The 22,500-nt window shown below is 49.4% G+C and overlaps 1 protein-coding gene and 1 long non-coding RNA gene across 2 annotated transcripts in view; one reads left to right on the top strand and one right to left on the bottom strand.

Annotated features, from left to right (window-relative positions):
- LOC135093726 (uncharacterized) overlaps positions 1-6,350 on the bottom strand; it is a 58,644-nt gene extending 52,294 nt beyond the window's left edge. Inside the window, exon 1 of the mRNA XM_063993266.1 lies at positions 2,418-6,350. Coding sequence (XP_063849336.1) covers positions 2,418-4,898 — 2,481 coding nt within the window. The 5' untranslated portion in view covers positions 4,899-6,350. The remainder of the gene's footprint in view (positions 1-2,417) is intronic.
- A 4,100-nt stretch (positions 6,351-10,450) lies between these two features.
- Positions 10,451-22,500, top strand: part of LOC135093728 (uncharacterized) — a 12,557-nt gene continuing 507 nt past the window's right edge. The window contains exons 1-3 of the long non-coding RNA XR_010263472.1: positions 10,451-10,843; positions 18,088-18,620; positions 21,866-22,107. This is a non-coding gene — a long non-coding RNA (uncharacterized LOC135093728). The remainder of the gene's footprint in view (positions 10,844-18,087; positions 18,621-21,865; positions 22,108-22,500) is intronic.

The raw sequence follows: 22,500 nt of genomic DNA, 5'->3' as shown, positions 1-22,500 counted from the left end.
GAGAGAGAGAGAGAGAGAGAGAGAGAGAGAGAGAGCGAGAGGGGAAAAGGGGTTAAAACAATGTCAATGAAGAACTGTTGATATCGATCCATTCTCTTCCACCTCCCTTCGCCCAGCATCTTTTCCCCTTATTTCCTCTCTCTTCTCCCCTCTAACACTGCTCCGCGCTTCTCTCTCTCTCTCTCTCTCTCTCTCTCTCTCTCTCTCTCTCTCTCTCTCTCTCTCTCTCTCACACACACACATGTCCGGCCACTCCTATCTTTCTCTCTCAAGTTTTCCTTCCTCTCTCTCTCTCCTCGTGCGCCTAACCCTGTCTTCCTCTGCCATTATCCTCTCCTCTCTCTCTCTCTCTCTCTCTCTCTCTCTCTCTCTCTCTCTCTCTCTCTCTCTCTCTCTCTCCATAAATCAATGTTGTCTCGTCATCACCTGAATTATCATCACCATCACTACCATCACTACCATTAACATTCATACGTGGTGACATTTCAACACCACACCGCTAAGTCCTATGGTGGTGGTGGTGGTGGTGGTGCAGGTTGGGGTAACACACCTGTCAGACTCAACAGGTGCAATAAGCGGGTTAAAAAGGTGAATATCCGAGGGTTTAATGAGCTAATTTGAAGCTTAGCTGAGCCGCGTGTTTAACTGTTGCATGCTCTCTCTCTCTCTCTCTCTCTCTCTCTCTCTCTCTCTCTCTCTCTCTCTCTCTCTCTCTCTCTCTGACACGTGAATAAATAGTAGTAAATCAACATTTTTTCTGCGTTTTTTTGGAAAAGTATGATAATGTTTTGTAGTGTATTCTCTCTCTCTCTCTCTCTCTCTCTCTCTCTCTCTCTCTCTCTCTCTCTCTCTCTCTCTCTTGGGATCTACATGCCCCTAAAACGCGCGCTTACCTGGCGGGGTCTAGGTGGCGGGAATGGACAGGTGTAGCGGCGCAGGTGATAACGCAGACGCCACTACCGCCGCCACCACCACCACCACCACCATCACCACTACCACACCTTGCGTCATCAGCATCACGCCACTTGAGTCACTCCCTGTCATCCCTGTCATCTCATCCCAGCTTGAATAACCAACGCAGACACACACACACACACACACACAGACACACAGACACACACACACGCACACACACACACACACACACACACACACACACACACACACAGACACACACATCCCATCTATGGTCGTCGTTCCACTGTGTCACTCTTCCACACAGTCCACGTCATCTAAGGCATCATAAAAGTCCACCTCCCGCCATTTTTTTATCAATTTTACTCCAGTTACTCCACCTTTTATCCAGAATCTTAATATACCTCATTCTTCCACTTCTTCACCACCCTGTCACTGCAAAGAATTCCAGTATTATCTAGAATCCCAAGACATTTAATTCCTCCACTTCTTCACCATGTAAGATTCCACTAAACCCTAAATCACTTCACCACACACCATCTTCTACATCACTCCAACACACACCCCCTCCTGTGTTTATTCCACCTCACACCACATTCCACTACACACTGTCTTTAAATCATTCCACCACACACCACCTCATCACTCTCAATCATTCCACCACTAATCACCGCCTGTATTACTCCACCACACACCACGATGAAGGACGAGGGAGTCTCAGCAACATGACGCCACACACCCACGCCTCTTACACCTTAATTACCCCAAAGCATTCCCTATCACGTCCCTAAAGACCCGCCTGCCAAGTTTACCAGCGCTGCCCAGGTGTAGCTACAAGTGTTTTAGCTCCACCACACCTGTGCAACTTGGCAGGCACAGTTTCCCCCCTCCCTCCTCCCGCCCCTTGAGTGTTTGTTTGATAAGAACACCTGCATCAAGTGTAGGGAGCTTCTTTTCGTTGTCAGCTGACCCCACTCTCTGACCTCTGCCCTCTGGCCCCGACTCGTCATAACACACACGCCCACCACCACCCGAGGCCCCGCGACACGTGCCTCCACGCCTGCACGCCCCCAAACACGCTCCCTGCCCTGTGTGTGTGTGTGTGTGTGTGTGTGTGTGTGTGTGTGTGTGTGTGTGTGTGTGTGTGTGTGTGTGTGTGTGTGTGTGTGTGTGTGTTTGCAGTGTTACATAGCAGAACTCAACATAAAGTTCCCCCACACCCCGCTATGCGCTGGCTGAGCCTCACCAGGCCACACCAAGTCATCCTGACGCGTGCCTCCGTTAGTCACAGTATCGCAGTAGCAATTAAATCCCTGCCCGGCGCCCCATGTTACCCTCGCCGTGTCGTGGCGGCAGCTAACGAGAAGCCGTCGTGACACACGCGCCCTATCTTTCTGAACACCACGGCGTGGAGGGCCTGACCACCGCCGTGGCGGCGAGTCTCCACATGCCGTCCACACTGGCACGGCAAGTTGTACATGATGGTGGGAAGCAACACTCACCTTGAGGCTCTTGCAGCGTGGGTCGAGGAAGCTGGCGACGTGGTGCAGGGGCGTGAGGGCAAGGGCGTCGGTGAGGCTGCTGGCCAGATGCTGTTTCAGCTGCTTGAGAGGCTTGGAGCTGGCGGGCGAGGCGCACAGCTGCAGCAGCTTGGCGCGGCACAGCACCGCCTGGTTCAGCGTGGGCCTCAGAGGGTCGCGCACCGTCAGGAGACACCGCCGCACCCCCGCCAGGAGCTCAGCCACCTCCTGGTAGTTGAGTCGGTCCCCTAGAAGGGAGGCGCCCCCCTCACAGCCAGCCATCACCACGCACAGTTCGTCGTGGTGGGCGGTGATGAAGGTGAGGGCGTGCAGGAGGGCGTCCCACCGCTTCACCTCGTGTGGCTGCAGGCCGCACCCCGACACGCTGGCCACCCCAGAGTCTGCCAGGAAGGCCAGCACGGAAGCCACGTCGTCGCATATCTGACGGTACGACGGTTCCTCCGTCAGCGCCTCCAGCACAGCCTCTGTCGCGTGCCACACACAGCGCACGCCCACCACGCCGGGCTCGGCTGGCGTGCCCTGGTCACTCACCACGGTGACGTGCTTGTCCCTCATGGCTGCCGGCACCAGCACGTCGTTGAAGAAGCCGGACAGCAACGCCGTGACGGACTCCTCCTCGGTCTCGTTCTCCAGGATGCGGTGCGCGCCCAACACGTAGCTGCGCAGCTCGAACTTCGGGGTGATGAAGTGGATGGCGCCCGTGATGAGGTGCATCTCGCGGTCCTGGTGCAGGGACAGGCACAGGCTGGGCTGGTCCAGCACCGCCCTGGCGATGAGGGAGCGGGACTCGCCGGCCATGGGCGTGAGGAAGGTGATGAGCAGCTGCCTGGCGGAGGGCAGCGGCTCCTCCTCGCGGAAGGTGCCGTGCGCCGCCCCGAGGTTGAGCACCGTCCACACCAGCCGCTGGAAGGCCGGGGAGTCGAGGGCTGAGGGGGACACGAGGTCTTGGCACATGTAGCGGAGCAGCGCCCTCGCCACGCCGGCCATGGCGGCCGTGGGCGCCAGGGGCAACTCGTCGGACAGGTGTCGCGCCCCATCGTTCTCACCCCTCAAGGCGAGGCTCAGCGGGGACCTTCGAGGGGAACCTGACTGAGCGGCGTGGGCGGAGACGGGGGAAAGGGCGCGTACCGAGGGCGGGGGTGAGTCTCCGAGGCGTGGGTCTGCCTCGGTCGGGGCGCCTACCTCGTCGTGGTGTCGGGAGCTGAGGTCTGTGGCGGAGCAGCGGTGGCGCAGCAAGCCGCCCGTGCCGCTGTACTTAGTGTAGGTGACCACCTTCAGGCAGTTCTTGCAGGCGGCAAAGGGCCTGATGACGCCGTCCACGTACACTACCGAGAACCTGGACCACACGTCGGAGATGTAGTGTGAGCCCGCGGCGTCCTTCTCCGCCAGGGTGATGCGGGAGGAGCCACAACTCACCAGCTGCTGCACCACGTCCTTGGCCAGCCCGCCCCCGTCATCCGACGCGTCCTCGGGGCCACCGCGCACGCGCCCTCCATACCTGCTGGGGGATGGCCACCCTCGCAGGTCTTCCGGCACGGCACCATCACTGGTATCTGCTCGCTCCTTCTTCACGCCGTCCCGTCCCCAGCAGGAGCTGCTTGCCTCGCCAGGACTGCACGGGCTGCCGCCGCGCCCTTCCTGCGCCGCCGCTTCTAGCCGTGCTCGCTTCGCCTCCTGCTCCTCGCGCTCCTTCTCACGCTGCTGCTGCTGCTGCTGCTGGCGGTGGATGTGTTCTAGGTGTGACTGTTGTATCTGCTGGAGGTGCTGCAGGCGCTGTGGGTCGCTGAAGGCAAAGTTGAAGGCGGTGAGCGGATGTGCCGCCGCCGCCGCCACCAGCTGAGGTAACTGCAGGAATCTCAAGTCTATGGGGAACGAAGGAGGCGGTGCACCGGCTTTCCGTTTCCGACTCCCGGCGGAGGCGCTGCCGGAGGAGGTGGTGGTGGGCTGCGCGGCGGTGGGAGGCGAGCCCGTGCTGGTGGGAGAGGCCCGCGACGCCACCGTGGTGAGCGACACGGGCGAGGAGCGAGCGCTCCCGCCATCACTGTGCGGAGGCGCCTCATGCTTGGCGAGGACCTCCTCCTTGATGTTATTGTCATTGAGAAAAGTGTCACCTTTGAGGTCGCCCTTGAGCGCCGCCGCCGAGGTGTCGACAGGGAGGTTGAGCTTGGCCGAGAGCTTGACGGCGCGGTTGACGGGGGACCGCTCCGACAGGGGGTTGCAGGGATGTCGCAGGAGGCTGGCAGTCCCGCTCCGCGAGTCGCAGTGTAACACTCGAAAACACACCTTGCACACGGCAAACGGCCGAATCACATGGTCCACTCGAACACGATAATAGAATTTCCAAGCATCAGCGCGCGCTTTTTGGTTGATCTCCAACTCGAGGCGGTCAGAGTGCTCTAGTATCAACCTCTCAATGAGCGTCTTGTCCACGACCTCTGTCATATTCGCACTGGCCCACGCCAAGCACACAACTGGCCCGGGTAGGTGCGCGTGCGTGAGTGTACTGTAGAATGTGTCACGGTCACACGCACGACTAGGAACGTGACGGGAAATTTATAACAGATCGTTCTAGCGGGACCAACTCATCCTGCAAAACAAGTCAGTTTCCACGTGAGAATTGCTCCAAGTATCACCTGCACACTCGTGTTGTACTGTACCAGGGCACCACGCAACAAAGAAATGGAAAACACACACTAGAACTCCTCGAAAACTGGTCAAAACAAGTCCGTGTGAGAGCGGCGTGTGCGCCCGCTAGGACGCACTTGGGCCCGGGAGCCGCTGGATGTTGATTCGTCACGGAGGCGGGTGAGTCAATACGCGGCCCCACGTGACGGGATCAGCTCTCCTCGCTCCTCACGGCTCCTCACGGCCTCCCCCTACGCCGTCCCCTGCCCCTTCCCCTCGTTGTGGCCCCACACTCACGACATAGTGCGTCAGGGGAAGGGACGACGCCAGGAGAACTGCGACTGTCCCCGACACAGGCCCCGGCCGCGGCCCAGCTGATGAGTGCGTGCAGGCGGAGAAGGGTGAGCCTCGCCAACACCTGATCTCGCGATATCCGCGCACTTTACGGCACTCACGCGGCACCACTCGCCACCAGGGGAGCCTCACTCCAGCCTGAGCCTCGGCAGCCCCGCCACGCACTGTATTTCCATTGCCATTCACTATGCAGGGCGTTGTATGGGGGCTTGCGTGGACCCCGCTAAGGTGAGTTACATAAATGGCGGAGCTATGCAGGTCCATAAACAGAGGTGGCCGGTGGTAGTGGTCAGGCCAGCCCCGGGCCAGCGGACAAGCCGGTGGTCTTCGTCATGTTCTGTTCCTCAACGTTACCCTCACAACAGCACCACCACCAGCAGGGCTCGTCCCTACGCGACGCCCTTCGGCCAGCATTCGAGACACAGTGGCCAGACGCGGCGGTGCGATGGTCCTGGGGCTCGCCGGCCAAGACGCACCTAGTTGGCCGTACCCGCGAGTGAGCGAAAATGTGTGGCGGTGTTGTGGTGGGCCGGTGGTGGGGGTAGCGCCGCGGCTCCTCCCTCCGCTGGGCGACGCGGGGTCGGCTGGGCGGCGGCAGGCAGTGGTCATGCCTCCAATACTAATTAGGACCAGACCGGCCAGCCAACCAGCTAGTGCGGCAGCCAGCCCCCAGACCTCCTCCTCAACTACCCGCCGCCTTCCCCATCGGCCTTCTCCTCCTCCTACTCTTCCTCTCTCCAATTCTTAACCCCCCTACACCGTCTAGCAAGCCGCAGTCTTCCTCTTCCTCATCCTCTTCCTTCCTCTCACATCCCCACTCCCTGTATCACTCCTCTTATCAGCATCTTCTGAACCTTTCTTCCTCCTTCACCTCTCACTCGGCCTTCCTCTGTTTGCCTCACTTCTTCACACATCTGCCTATTCTTCATTCCCACTTCCTGCTTCTGCTCCCCTCTTCCACCTTCTTCGCCTCCTCTACATGGTCTTCCTTCCATTATTCATCCTCGTTCGTCTCTCTCTCTCTCTCTCTCTCTCTCTCTCTCTCTCTCTCTCTCTCTCTCTCTCTCTCTCTCTCTCTCTCTCTCTCTCTCTCTCTCTCTCCGCGCCGCCTTCACCTCCGTCTCCATAATTTGACGTGGTCCGCCGTAACCAGTTTTCCCCAAGCGTCACACTGTTCCTCCGCCAATATAACGCATTGCCCGCCCTCTGCCGTCATGTAAACAAACAATTTACCCATGCAACAACCGCGCGCCAACGAAAAATCGCGGAAGAAAATGTGAAACGCACCTCCCATGCAAAACAATTTCGGGCACGACGGCGTTTTTATCGCGGCGTTGGTCGGTCATTCATGAGCGGCCGTCGTTCATTCACACTGGCATTCTTAACTGTACTGAAGTGTTCTCCGCTGCCGAGGTGAGCCCCGCGCACCGTTTTCACATTCTACTACGAAAAACTAAGCGAAGAGCGAGGACAGGAGGAGCAGATGTTCAGACGGAGAAGGGAGGGGGGCGGGAGGACCCAAAATGAGCCTTACATGAAAGCGACGCAACGGCTTAGGAATTTGTGAGAGTGCGTGACACACTCTCGCGTCACTCCCGCGCCGGGCACCCCAAGTGGAGGCGTTGTGTGCAAGTTTTATTCAGGATGTGAGATGTGAGGGAGTGTGATCTTGGCGGGAGAGTCGGTGACGGGACGACAATAGGCGGCGGTGGCGGCGCGGCGTGGTGGGCGAGGGTTCGTGACGGGCAGGTGTTGCCAGCAGCGCGGCGGGTCCCCTGGCCTGGGGAGCGGGAGGCGGTCACCAAATACCAGGCTTGATGCAGCCCAGCCTCTCATCTCGCCCCACACCACAATACTTTGCTCCGCCATTACGGCCGCGCCGCGCTGCCCTCCTGTACGTAACTCAGATCTGGCGCGGAATGGCTCAAATAAAGTTTCCCTGTAAGGCTAGAGGGTTAAGTGGACCTCCTACGGCTCCGCCTGATACATGGGGGTTGGGAATCTAGAAATTGCATCGTGACAAAAAAATAAGCCCCGGGCTTGACAGGCCCAGCCCCTTGCATGCTTAGGTGCGGGAGGGGGAGAGGGGAGCGGGAGAACGCGGAGGTGACCTGCAGGAAAGCTGCTATTCCGCCCTCACCAAAGTACCAATTGAGGCCAAATACCGCAGCAGCCGGGCCGACCGGTCCACTACCTGCCCTACCCGAGGACACCGGCGCGGCCGTCCCGGGCTGACCAGGGGGGCGAGGGTGCCGCCGCCCGCCTGCACGTGACGCGGCTGCCGGCCAGAATTACGACGTGGGGGGACCAGCCTGCGGGACCTGGCCACCATAGCATTAGGGACCTGCACAGCCCGCACCCCTCCCTGCCCCTCACGCCGCCATACAACACTGCCGCCCGCAGGCCGCGGGGGGGGGGGAAGGGGAGGCCCTGCCGCATGGGCCTGCGGTGGTAAGGTGTCTGGGGGGTGGGGGCGGTGTTCATGGGGCATGGGTGCAGGTGCTCAAGACGGGCACCGAGGCATGCCCATGAGCCGCTAATGAGCCGCCACTCAACTACCACCATCACGACGCTCAACAAAACCTCGGGCGTGACTCCTTGCCGCGGGTGTGAGCGAGGCGGGCGGCGCGGAGCCCAGCCAGGGCGCGGCGTGTGTTGGCGTGGCGGACGTGTGCGTGACCAGCTAGGTGGGCGGCGGCCGCGACCTGTACCTGGGGCGGGGCCTGGCTCGCGGGCGTCTCACTCGTGACGGGGGGAGGGAAGGGAAGGAAGGCCCGCCCGCCACACTGAACAATTTCGGTGAAGCAACAGTGACGAATTACCGGTCAGTACCGACACACACACACACACACACACACACACACACACACACACACACATTCCCTATCCCCTCCACCACTTCACTCCACCCTCTTCCAACACCCATCCTCAACCCTCCCCCATACACCACCACCACCACCACACACACCACGCACCTCCTACAAGCGGGCATACCACACTTTCTCACCTTCCCCGTCGTGCCCCAAAATAATACCCTGCACTTTCATTACTATGACCCCCTCCCCCCAACACACACACACACACACACACACACACACACACACATAACGCTGGCCACTACTACGCGCTTACCCCACACACACACCTCCCCCTACATCTTCCCCAACACCTTCCCCACCACACCACGCCTGAGGGACCATCGTGCTTCTAATCCCACACCTCACCACGTCCCTCACGTCCCCACAGTAGCCGGGTTACCGTCCCCCACAGTGAGGCAAGTTTCCCCCTCCCCTTTCCCCACCCCTTCCCTAACCCCAGCCCCCCCTCCTCTACCCCCACCAGATGCGTGCACATGAGGAGTCCGGCCACTCTTATAATGTCAGGAAACGCCCCGGGAGACACTATCCTACCCTGCCGGAGCTCCTCTACCTCCTCCTCCTCCTCCTCCTCCTCCCCCTCCTCTTACTTCTCTTTCGCCACTCCTAGACTCCTTCACTACACGCTAACATCACGATCTCTCTTCTTTCTTCATCTTCTTCCTCCTCTTTCTCTTCCACATCCTCCTTCTCTTCCTCTTCCTCCTCCTCCTCCTCCTCCTCCTCCTTCCGACATCACGTCTTTCCCTTTCCTCATCGTCCTCCTCCTCCTCCTCCCTCCTCAACAGTCTATGCTTACCTCCTCCTCCTCCTCCTCCTACTTTTCAATCTCAACTACCACTCAGACTCCACCACTCACCACCACCACCACCACCACTACCACCACCATCACTACCTTGCCAAAAAGAGATAGGAATCCAGTCTCGCCCACCACTACCACCACCACCACCACCTAAACTACCACCACTACCTCCATCGCGTTTTCCTCTACCATTACCTGACTACCAGCATCCAGACCACCACCATCACCTCAAGCTATAACCACCATCACCACCACCACCACTGAAATTTCTCGCCTTCATCTGGTATGCGTGGATGGTGCAAGATTCTTCTGGCGCACACACACACACACACACACACACACACACACACACATCTTCTCTCTATAATAAAAAAGTGTTATTCATTTTTTCCTCTATCTTAACATACTACATATCATAACAATTTAATCAGTTTTAATCTCATTTTCAACACGTTTCCTGCTTCAAATCAGTTTCAGTGGTATTTTTTTCCGGTTTCGAAGCTTCGGAACGTTCCCGGCGAGAATGGCGCACGCTGATTGGCCGCACGCACGTATCATGCACGCTGACGTTGTTATTTTGTCTTTCCTTTGTTTTGTCACTCTTTTGCCACTTTTTTCGTTGTCCAGTTTGTTGCGATCTTCCTGTCATGGTTTCAATGTATCTTTTCTATAAAAAAACGCGTCTTTTTTCGTTTTATAAATCAATACCTGGTTTAGTTTGATTTTTCTTTTTTTTTTTCACAGTACAAAGCTTTACATCAATAAATAATCTTCCACACTACATGTTACACTTTTTTTTTTTTTTCACAACGCACAACAAATCTTTTCTTTCATTTCACAGAAGATATCGACAAATCCAACTTTCACACCGAATAACTAACCTTCCCTTCCTGCACTTCACAAACACGCGGCGCAGTTCACTACACTTTCACAATCACATGACACAGAGCACATCAAGGCAACGACAGGCCACAGCAATAAGCCACAGCAATAAGCCACAGCAATAAACCACTTGATGTTCATTCACTCCGCTGCTTGGATACGAACCCTCGGCCACACCCTCCTCCCCATAGCCGGAGAGAAGACTAAGTGAGCCGCCGAGCCACTGCCGCGCCCCGCTGAGAAAGTCCAGAGGCGGGGTGGCGGCTTCACTGCTCCTCTAGTTTTTCTTATCGTGAGTCTCAGGGAAACGTTTGCTCTTAATTGTTACACTGCGCCGTTCAGGATTGCTAGAGGAGGAGGAGGAAGAGGAGGAGGAGGAAAATTCTTGTTCTTCTTTTTTTCCTCCTTTTTTTTTTTCTTTTCACTTTTTATTTCAAGGTGTGTTTCAATTTTTATCTTCGTTAGTGTGTTAATTGAGAGATGCGAAGGAATGTGTGGCTTCTCCTGTCACGGTCTGCTGTGTGTGTGTGTGTGTGTGTGTGTGTGAGTAGCATGTGTGTCCTAAATTTTGTGAACGTGAATGTCAAGGGTAAACTGAACGCAAATGTTTGTTAATAAAATTCAGTGAATGTGTGTGTGTGTGTGTGTGTGTGTGTGTGTGGAGCGAGGTGAACGGTAGTATCTGTCGGTGCCTCCTCCTCCTCCTTCTCCTCCTCCCAGGGCCGCCAGGTGGGCACGTCGCGGCACCAGGGAGAGAGGGCCAATCAGTGCCACGCTCCCGCCTGCACAGATCGACCAATGCAACTGAGAGATGAGCGAAAGTCAAGGAGAATCATTAATAATCCTTGGTACGTCTAAATATTACATTACTTCTCATATTACTTCGTGTTGTCCTGAGTGTGTAGGTTAAGTGTACGTGGAACTTTTTGTCTCTTCTTTCTTTTCTTCTTATCTTCCTATTCTTCCTCTTCTCTTTTCCTTTTTCATCCACCCACTCCCATCTTTTTTTTTTCTCTTCTTTTAATTTCCTCCATTTTCTCATTTTATATCATGTCTTCTTATTTTCCTATTTTTCCTCTTTTCCTTTCTTATCCACAAACTTTCTTTTCTCCTTTATTTTTTCCTCCAACGTCTTATTTTCTCTACATAATCCCCGTCTTCTTCTCTTTCTATTTTTCTTCTTTTCTTTTCCTTTCTTATCCACCCACTCTTCTTTTTTCCCTTCAATTTTCCTCCAACCTCTTCATTTCTTCGTATAACCTCCATTTTCCCTTCCTCTTCTCTTCCTCTTCTTCCACAATTCCTTCTTATCCACCATACCTTTTCTCTCCTTTATCAAGTCTTCCACTCTTTTTTCACTTCCTGTAATCTCCATTTCCTTTCTTTCATTGTTCTCTCATCCCTTTATTTTCTTACAGCTTCTCAATCAATCTCTCTTCCTCCCTTGTGAAGAATAGAAGGCAAGGTAATGTGAGTGTTAGTGTAAGAATGAATAGAGGGGAATATGTTAGGACGAGCTGTTGGGAGGGGAAGGAAGGGGAATACATGCAACTTGGGTGTGGCTAGAACTAGGAGGGAAGGAGGGAAAGAGGGAAGGTAAAGTGAATGTAAGGAGGGAAGAGAAAGGAGGAACAACATATACATTAATAATATATACAGAAGGAAGGAAGGAAGGAAGTAAAGAAAATTGGAATGAAGGAAGGAATGAAGGGAGAAATGAATGGAGGATGAGTGAAAAAGGGAGGGAACAAACAAACAAACGAACGTAGGAAAGAACACTGAGAATCAAGGAATTAATGAATGAATGAAGAAAGAAAGAAAAGGAGGGAAGAAGGAATGAAGCAGGGAACAAACGAACGAAAGAAAACCGCGAACTTAGAAGTAAAAAAAAAAGAAAAAAAGGAAACGAGGAATAATTAATTAAACAAGGAAATAAGAAGGGGAAAGAAGAAAGACAGTAAGACAAGAAGCGTAAGAAAATGAAAAAAGAAATCCAACAAGACGCAGGAGGAACCCCACCACAGACCACCTCACCAACTTATTACAATGACACCAACTAGTTCGTGGCGTGTTTACAAACCGAAGTATTGTAACAGGTACGGGCAAGGGAGCTCCCGACCTGCCTCCCCTCGCCCTCCTCGCCCCGCCTCGCCCTGCCTCTCCCCATGACCTTTTAAGAGAGATTAATGGAGAGCTCCAGTTTGTATAGAAAGGTTCCAGTGAGGCTGCAAGGAAGAGAACCAGGAGTTTTTGCTCTATTTGCTCTGGAGGCGAAAGAGAGAGCAGTGGGGAGAGAGAGAGAGAGAGAGAGAGAGAGAGAGAGAGAGAGAGAGAGAGAGAGAGAGAGAGAGAGAGAGAGAGAGAGAAACGCTACACAATACAAATTAATTTACTAACGAGAAAATACAATAGATACAATGGCAAATACAATAAATTTAAGACACTGACTAAAGCAGGACAAGAGAGAGAGAGAGAGAGAGAGAGAGAGAGAGAGAGAGAGAGAGAGAGAGAGAGAGAGAGAGAGAGAGAGGTCCTACTACACTATGCCACGCCACGCCTTATCTCCTCACCCCTGCCTCCCCTGCCTCCCCTGCCTCCTCTCCCTGCGCTCCCCGTGACACACTTGGGAGGGAGCGGCGGCGACGGGCTGACCTGGAAAAGAAAGAGTGGTAAGAGGCTGAATAATGCAGGAGTGAGTGAGTGAGTGAGTGTGTGAGTGAGTGAGGGAATGGCGCATCAGGGTGACGGGGCAGGCGATCACGGAGTTTGTCGGAGTTAAGAGGATGACGTTGTTAAGGGGGATGCTTGTCAATGTTAACTTTACCTTACCTAACCTAACATAACATAACATAACCTAACTTAACCTAACCTAACTTAACCTAACCTAACTTAACCTAACCTAACATAACCTAACCTAACCTAACTTAACCTAACCTAACTTAACCTAACCTAACCTAACCTAACCTAACTTAACCTAACCTAACATAACATAACCTAACCTAACCTAACTTAACCTAACTTAACCTAACCTAACCTAACCTAACTTAACCTAACCTAACTTAACCTAACCTAACCTAACCTAACCTAACCTAACCTAACTTAACCTAACCTAACTTAACCTAACCTAACCTAACCTAACCTAACTTAACCTAACCTAACCTAACTTAACCTAACCTAACCTAACCTAACCTAACTTAACCTAATCTAACCTAACCTAACCTAACTTAACCTAACCTAACTTAACCTAACCTAACCTAACCTAACCTAACCTAACTTAACCTAACCTAACTTAACCTAACCTAACCTAACCTAACCTAACTTAACCTAACCTAACTTAACCTAACCTAACTTAACCTAACCTAACCTAACCTAACTCAGCCTAACCTAACCTAATCTAATATAGCCTTACTTAACCTAATGTAGTCTTACGTAGTCTAACCTGCAGGAGACACTAACCTAACTTAACCTTACCTAACTTAGCGTAACGAAACTTACCATACCCAAACTAAACCAAAACACGTACAAAACAAACCTAATTAGGCCTAACGTAACTTAACCTAACTTAGCTAACTTAAGACAAACCAAGCCTTAACTAACTTTACCCCACGTAACCTAAACAAACACTAACTTAATTGTTCCTAACTCATTGATGGCAAAGGGAAACTGAGGTGAAATTAACAGGTATACCAAACAGGTGAAGCAAACGGATAGGAACAGGTAAGTGAATGCTGGTGTTTTGCCATTATGCTAAAACAGGTGGCGCAGGTGGCGGTGATTAGAGGTGTGTAAAAAGCAGGTGTGCATCGGCCTGTGACGGTGCGTTGTAAAGGAGCTTGTAGTAAACGATAACGCTCAACGATAAGGGAACAATTAACGAATGGGAGACAATATAAATAAAGGTGAGGACGTGACGGTAAGGGGAAGAATAAAAGAAGAGGGAAAAAAGATCGGAGAATAAATGAAAGCTGCTCCTGTGAAGATAAAGACGAGATTAGCGAAGAGGAAAAGGAGGAGGATGCAATAAAAGTTGTGGATGAGACGACTGGACAGTTAATGAATAGGAAAAGAAGTTGTGGGAGAGAAGATAAAGGAGAAAATTAAGGAAGAGGAAAAGTAAGAGAGAATAGATTAAATGTTGTGAATGTGATGATGAAATTAAAGAAGAGGAGGAGAGAGAATAAATAAAGTGTGTGTGCTAGCTTACAAAATATTACATGCAAAAGAAAAAAAAGATAAAAAAGATTAAAGGAATGTGAGTTAGAGGTAAATGATTGGAGGATATAAATAGTACTTTCTGATTATATGACTGGATGAGTAGCAAAGATTAGATTCCAAAAAACACTGATGAAAAAAAAAATAGAAAAAAAAAAACAAAACTTGCTTAAATGACCACAAGACGAGTCAGCAAAACAAACATACGAATGAATCAAAACAAAGCAAAGACACACATCACTAAAACTTAAAACAAACACGAGGACAAACAGTGTAAGAAAGAAGAGCAAACATAAGTAGGCAGATACTATGAAATGAAAATCAAACCGAACGCTGAAAGTTTAAGTTACAGAAATGTCAGACCATCACACACACACACACACACACACACACACACACACAGGTAAGCAGACAGACAGGCAAGCAGGCAGGCAGGCATGTGTGTGCATGTGTGTGTGTGTGTGTGTGTGTGTGTGTGTGTGTGTGTGTGTGTGTGTGTGTGTGTGTGTGTGTGTGTGTGTGTGTGTGTGTGTGTGTGTGTGTGTGTGTGTGTCCCACCACCGCCACCATCACCACCACCACGACCTTCACACCAACGCCACATTCACCACTACCTCCACCAAATATTCCACTCACTACCACCCACGTCACACACACACACACACACACACACACACACACACACACACACACACACACACACACACACACACACACACACCATAAAATCACATTACCCAACACATCATAACTCTCTCTCTCTCTCTCTCTCTCTCTCTCTCTCTCTCTCTCTCTCTCTCTCTCTCTCTCTCTCTCTCTCTCTCTCTCTCGTCACGGACATAGCATGGACGCCTGAGTGACGCCAAGGGAATGTGCGTATCGCCAGTGTGACGCCACCCGCCCGCCACTCACGCCTCTCAAGGTGACGCCAGGTGATACGAGTGGGGGGGTCGAGGGGGAGGAGAGAAAGGGACGCGGTACAGGTAGAGTCAGTAGGTAAATCCAACAGGTAATCTTCCTCGTGATCCTCGTGTTGTGAAGGATTGTGGAGTTTTGATGTACTAGGTCAGGTTACATTGGATCAGGTACGGTAAGGTGAGGTGAGGTGAGGTAAGGTGAGGTAAGGTAACGTTAGGTAAGATTACATTAGGTTAGGTTAAGTTAGGTAAGGTTAGGTTAGGTTAGGTTAGGTTAGGTTAGGTTAGGTTAGGTAAGGTACAGTAAGGTAAGATGGGATGAGGTAAGGTGTGATAAAGGTGAGTTGGATAAAGTGAGTGTGATAAAGGTGAGTAATGTGAGGTAAGCTATGTAAGATGAATCAAGGTAAGAATGTTAGCTTTAGAAATGTGGATCTCTCTCTCTCTCTCTCTCTCTCTCTCTCTCTCTCTCTCTCTCTCTCTCTCTCTCTCTCTCTCTCTCTCTCTCTCTCTTTGTGTGTGTGTGTGTGTGTATGTGTGTGTACGTGCATTAATCTGATAAACGCACTTCTATATATCGTATTTCATATTCGTAAAGGTTAAATGCTTCTCACGACTTCTGTGTGTGTGTGTGTGTGTGTGTGTGTGTGTGTGTGTGTGTGTGTGTGTGTGTGTGTGTGTGTGTGTGTGTGTGTGTGTCTAAATCAGTGAATGGATTTGTCCTGCCTGGTGTCGACACAGCTCACCTTGGCTTACCTCAGGTGAGTTCCTACGAGTCCCACATTGTTGCAGAGACCCTAACGAGAGACGACATCAGGAGCCCACACTGCCCCTCCCTCACTCCTTACTCCCCTCAGCTGTCCCTTCCTCAGCCACTCCGTCTGCCCCTTCCTCAGCCACTCCGTCTGCCCCTTCCTCAGCCACTCCGTCTGTCCCTTCCTCAGCCACTCCGTCTGTCTCTTCCTTAGCCCGAGTGACGACACCAGGAGCCCACACTGCCGCCCCTCCCTCACTCCTTACTCCCTTTGGCTGCTCCTTCTCCTATCCCCTCCTTAGCTCCTCCATTCTTATCCCTACCCCCTCCCTCCCTCTATAACTGCTTCCATTCATTCATTCATCTCTTCCTTTCTTTTTTTATCGTGTTTGTTTAATTTGTCTTCTCTCGTGTCTACTTCCATCTCTTCCTGTCTCTCCTTCCCGCTGCCCGTCCATGGTTTCTTTATTATCTCCCTCCCACCTGCTTGCCTCTCACGTGTCTCTTTTCATATCTCCTCAGCTGATTTTTCATTCCTCTTTGCATTTTCCCCTCTATCTCTTCTTCCATCCCTCCTCTCTTAGCAAATGTTTATCGACCGTGTCTTGTCTCCTCTCGCCCTTATCTGTTATCTCTCTTTCTTTCTATTCTCTATATTTTCCTCCTATTTGCTATCCCTATCATCATATTGTCTCCCTCGCCTCCCTCCACTCCTTGTATTCATCTCCTCCGTGCATCCCTCCCTTCCTCCCTGCACGCACCGTCCCTTTCACCGAGTCCCACGCCCTCCTCTCTCCCTCCTGCAGACGAGGCGCTGTGTGCCTTCTAAACATAACAAAGAGCCACCTTGTGTTTGATGTTTGCACGCCGCTCAGTCCAGTAACTCTTGATAATTTCTCGCTGAATGATGATGCCAACCAGAAAGGCGATGCTTGACTCAACTTAAGCTCAAGAGGTTCTTCAAACTGGCCCCGTCTCCGCCTCCTACAGGAATTACCTATGTCAGGTACACGTTACTCAGTACCTGACGGGGGCGCGTAGGGTGTCGGGTTGCTAGGTAGACTTACACAGCAAACACAGCCATTGTGATGCAGAACGAGGGAGTAAGCAGGTAAGACACAGCCCAGGTGCACCGGTGCTTAACTTCATGATAACGAGACGCAGGGAAAGATACGATAACCTCTGGGAAATTTGTGGCTCATGCTGGTATAGATAAGCTGTAAAGGCTGGAATGATAGCGATAAAGAATAGCAAAATGATATAACTTGTTGATTGTGAATGAAATGTTTTAAGGAAAAGATGGCTAATAAAGGATGAGTTTACTGATGAACAGCAAAATAAATGTTCAAACTCATAGAGGCAGTAAGATTACTAATAAAAGACACGTTTACAAAAATATACGTAACTTCTTGGCGTCATATGTTAAAAATGCATAGAGGAAAAAGTTGGTTAATAAAAGATGAGTTTGCAGGTAACATTATGAAGAATAACCAAATATATGCAGGTTTTTTTTTTTTTATGAACTGTATAAATGCAACGGGGAAAAAAAGGATGTTTGATAAAAGATTCATTTAAGGACAAGATTATGATAAAAACAGAAAAAATCAAAATAAGTGGAACTTCTTCAAAACAAATGTTGAAATCCATTAAAGAAAAAGATGACAAATAAAAGTTGAGTTTACAGACAACTCTCAGCTGTACAGAGTTCATTGTTTTCATACCTCTGCCTCTTCACTCTCCCCTCACCTTTAAGAATGTCTTCACCTTTTAAGCAGAGAGTAAATTTGCAGACAGATATCAGTGGGCATTTGTGTTTTGCAGGTTTGTCCAATAAAAAGCAGCATGTTCTTCTGATTATGTTAATAGTTAGTTAATTATAAGGTGCACCGCTACTTTTATCTGATTTATCTTACTTGCACACGTTTAATATACACCTCTGTCAGTTCCTACCACATAAACTACCTTGCACCTGTGATTACCTTGACCGACAGATAATGGACAGGTAATGGCTCACCTTTACCTGAATTACATTTACTGATTTTCTCCTTATCGTTATTGCTATTCTTGTACCAAATACAGAAGACGCGACATAGGCAATAGTAACCTTATTCACAAAATTACGATAAAAATTAGCGAAAAAGACTAATAAATTGAAGCTCTTAACCCGATCACAAGTTTAAGATGTTAATTAACCCCATCTATCACGCAGGAAGTTTGGCCACATGACTGGAGGTTAATACACTTGATAATGATAACGAACGAAAGCAAACAACAAGGTCACAAGTAAACACCGCAACACTAGTAACACCTGAAGAACACGAGAGAGAAGAGTCTAGCAGTGAGAAAAGACGATATTCAGCAGAAATGTTTTAACTTGTCTAACATTCCTAACATTCACCAGAAAAAAAAAGAAAACTAAAGAAGTAATGAAACAAAATAAAGTAAAAGAAATAAAATAAACTGATGAAAAATAAAATTAATGAAAAAAAAAGTAAAAAAAAAGAGCACTTCTGATTAATTCTTTAATTTCTCACAAGCACACTCAGTTCAATCAGTAACACACCTGGCGCACAACACCTGTTAATGATCTCAGGCACTATCGGCTGCAGTAAAAAATGCACCAGTTCTGCTCCATATATTCAGCTTCAACCTCAGCGTCACCTCCTACCTGACGGAGGCTATTTACCTGTGACTGAACCCCCTCGAGTCTAAACCTCAGAGCATCAACAGGTACGGTGCCAGGTGAGTCGAGAAGAAGTAAGAGTAATGCAAGGCAGGAGATAAAAACCAGACGGGGCAAAGAGAAGGGAGGAGCCACGGGGCCCAGGTGAAGGTAACACAGGCACCGCGGCACAGGTAAGTAATTAACACTCAGACACACCACAAGTATCAACGGCGCCACACACACACACACACACACACACACATACACACACCCAGCCACACACACACACACACACACACACACACACACATACACACACCCAGCCACACACACACACACACACACACACACACACAGTTCTAGCTTTGAGCAGATCATGGCGGCACACGGGGAATCTTGGCTGTCACCTTTGGGCTAATTATACCTATGAGTTGTTTTTTCTTCCTAATTTTGTAATGTCTTGTATTCTGTATCGCGGTGAGTTGCTCTTTTTTACTGAAATGACTAATGAGCTGCGTGCTGTGTCGCGATGGAATTCGTAACATTCATAGGAAAAATGGTAAAGATGTAAAGTATTGAAGCAAAATAAAGTAAAATAACTATAAATGAACCTTAATGAATAGATCAAATACATAATTAACTAACTAACTAACTAACTGCATTTTGTATCACGTTAAAGTATCTGTTCACCCTCAATACACTAACTACCTAACTGTCTCACTAACCAACAACACAACTGACTGACTGACTGACTGATTTGCTTCACGTTGGAATCACCATTTCTGTCAAACCAACTAACCAAGTAACTATCAAACAAGCAATCCCATCCACGGTACAGCACTACAGCACTGCAGCATCCAAGTCTACAAACTAACGAACCAAGTAACTATCAAACAAGCAATCCCATCCACGGTACAGCACTAACAGCATCCAAGTCTACAAAAATTACTCAAACAAAAAACAACAAAATAAAGACCAAAAACTTTCCTCTCCCCGGCGGGGAATCGAACCCCGGTCTCCCGCGTGACAGGCGGGGATACTAACCACTATACTACCGAGGAATAAATAGACGGGGAACTATTTTACTATTAGAGAGCTGTAAATCCTGGTGTCGCTATTATTGTTGTTGTTGTTGTTGTTATTATTATTATTATTATTATTATTATTATTATTATTATTATTATTATTCTTATTCTTATCAATACTATAGCTACTACTACTACTACTACTATTACTACTAACATAACTACTACTACTACTACTACTGCTACTTATAAAAACAACAATAAAAGTAGTAGTAGTAGTAGTAGTAGTAGTAGTAGTAGTAGTAGTAGTAGTAGTAGTAGTAGTAAATCCTCCTCCTCCTCCTCCTCCTCCTCCTCCTCCTCCTCCAATTACCAGGTGCACAAGGGAAGCAGAAGCACGGCAAGAAGGAAGGAAAAAAGAACATTACAAAAAGGCACAACAAAAACAGCGAGATAGAGACACACTGGTGGCGGCCAAGCGTTAACACCCACAGCAAAAAAAAAAAAAAAGGAAACAAAAAATAAATAAATATCGAATGAAAAGAATCGGTGAGTTTTTATCAATATCATCGTTAACGGAGGAGGAGGAGGAGGAGGAGGAGGAGGAGGAGGAGGAGGAGGAGGAGGAGGAGGGAAACTTTAAATGTCATCTTAACATAATAATAAGTAAAAAATTGAATAAACCAGATAAATGAATGAATAAGCAAATGGATAATAAAAAAGAAGTATAAAACATGAATAAAAACAAAGAATAAGAAAGAAAAAGACGTTTGAATCTTTAACGTAAGAAGATCAATCAATGTCAGGGCTTCCTCCTCCTCCTCCTCCTCCTCCTCCTCCTCCTCCTCCTCCTCCTCCTCCTCCTCCTCCATGATGTTATCCCTATACCCTAAAGTCTTGACAAAAATTCAAACATAGTGGTGGTGATAGTGATGATGATGGTGTTGGTGGTGTTGGTGGTGGTGGTGGTGTTGACCTGTGAATGACCTGGGCAAGGACCTGGCTACGGCCTTGACCAGTTAAGGGGGGGAGGGGGCGGAGAGGAGATGCGGCCCAAGGATGGTAGCTGTGGTGGTGGTGGTGGTGGTGTCGGTAGTTAACGGTGGGAGAAATGGCAGTAGTAGACGAACAACCACGCCAACAACAACAACAACAACAACAACAACAAAGAAGTAGTAGTAGTAGTAGTAGTAGTAGTAGTAGTAGTAGTAGTAGTAGTAGTAGTAGTAGTGAAGTGAAGGCAGTGAGGAGTGGGGACAGGTTACAAGCGTGGGTGAGGTGGTGAAGCCATTAATCAGAGGCAGGTGACAGGAATGAAGGCTAACCATAAACACAGTGTCGAAGGTGAGGCGAGACGTGACCACCACCATGACACCTCCGCCACGAACACAATCACAAGAGAAGAAATGAACAACAGAAACAATACAATAAAAATGACCTCAAGTAATTAGTGACCTGTGGGGAAATAAAAATACCTTTGGTCTTTAATCAGAAAATCTCCATCTCTTTAGTGACCTGAAAGAAGAAAGAGTGAAGGAAGAAAGAAAGAAGCAAGCTGCATCGTTCACTTGTGTCCTTCTTCCCCTAGACACCTCACGCAACGCATCCAGTGAATTCCTACACCTATAGATAGATAGATAGATAGACAGATAGATAGACAGATAGATTGGTAGATAGATAGATAGATAGATAGATGGATAGATAGATAGATAGATAGATGGATAGATAGATAGACAGATGGATAAATAGACAAATAGAGATAGATAGATAGATAGATAGATAGATAGATAGATAGATAGATAGATTGATATTGATAGATAGATAGATAGATAGATAGATAGATAGATAGATAGATAGATGGATGGATAGATAGATAGATAGTTTATTGAGCACAGTATAAAGGTACATATATTTATTTTTCATGCAAGACGACCACTGGACATAAACAACAAAATTTATGTCAAAAAAGGTCCATTGAGGTCCCAGAAAATAAAGAAAATGGGGAAAAGGATTAACATATACTTGCTCATATCACATACTGCATAAATAACAACTTCAACCTGCTAAATAATCCACTAACACTTAACTATAACCTAACCTAAGACTACATAACGAACACATGAACACATCCACCCTTGACAACCCATCTGTCTATATGTATTCTGACCCTTATAAAGAATTTTACATAGAGTTTCAGGTAGGAACTGTGGAAAATGACACACACACACACACACACACACACACACACACACACACACACACACACACACACACCTGCCCTCAATAACGTCCCATAGCCTACAGCCACGCCACCGTCAGCCACACCAGCAGCGCCAACGTGCCCATGCCTCCCTGCCCCTGCCCGCCCCTGCCGTGCCCTCATTACCCAGTGCGCCCGGCAGGAGGAGTCACGCCCGCGCCGCCGCCACATCGCCTCCAGCGCCACGTGTTTCAGCCGCAGCGACCCAAAATGTTCGAATTTCCCCAGCGCGCCTCACATTCCTCCGCCAGGTTAACCGCGGCCCGCCACGCCCATCAGGTACGTGAAGGGCACACGCCACCACCCAGGCAACCCTCACGCCGGCACAGTTACGTGCTTATAGAAGGAAAACTGTCTTTACCTTTCCTCCACATCGCGATCCATCCATCCACATCTTATTCCTGTATGTCTCTTCTTTATTTCTTCCACTTATCCTTACATAAACATCTACTCTTCTTTACATTCCTCTTTCGCTTCCTATGCATTCCCTTCTACTGCCCCTTCATCTCCTCTGTTCCCCTACACCCCCATCTCTTCTCCAACACCTGTACATCTTCCCATACACACCTGCACCTTCCCTTGCATACCTGTACCTTACCATACAACCCACATACCTTCCTTCCAGTCCATACCTTTCCTTCATTCCACCTGACCTTCCACCCCTCCACGCTT

The sequence above is a fragment of the Scylla paramamosain genome, chromosome 43 (genome assembly GCF_035594125.1).
Source record: "Scylla paramamosain isolate STU-SP2022 chromosome 43, ASM3559412v1, whole genome shotgun sequence".
In the NCBI taxonomy this organism is placed as follows: domain Eukaryota; kingdom Metazoa; phylum Arthropoda; class Malacostraca; order Decapoda; family Portunidae; genus Scylla; species Scylla paramamosain.
This window is presented reverse-complemented; position numbering and strand designations above follow the sequence as displayed.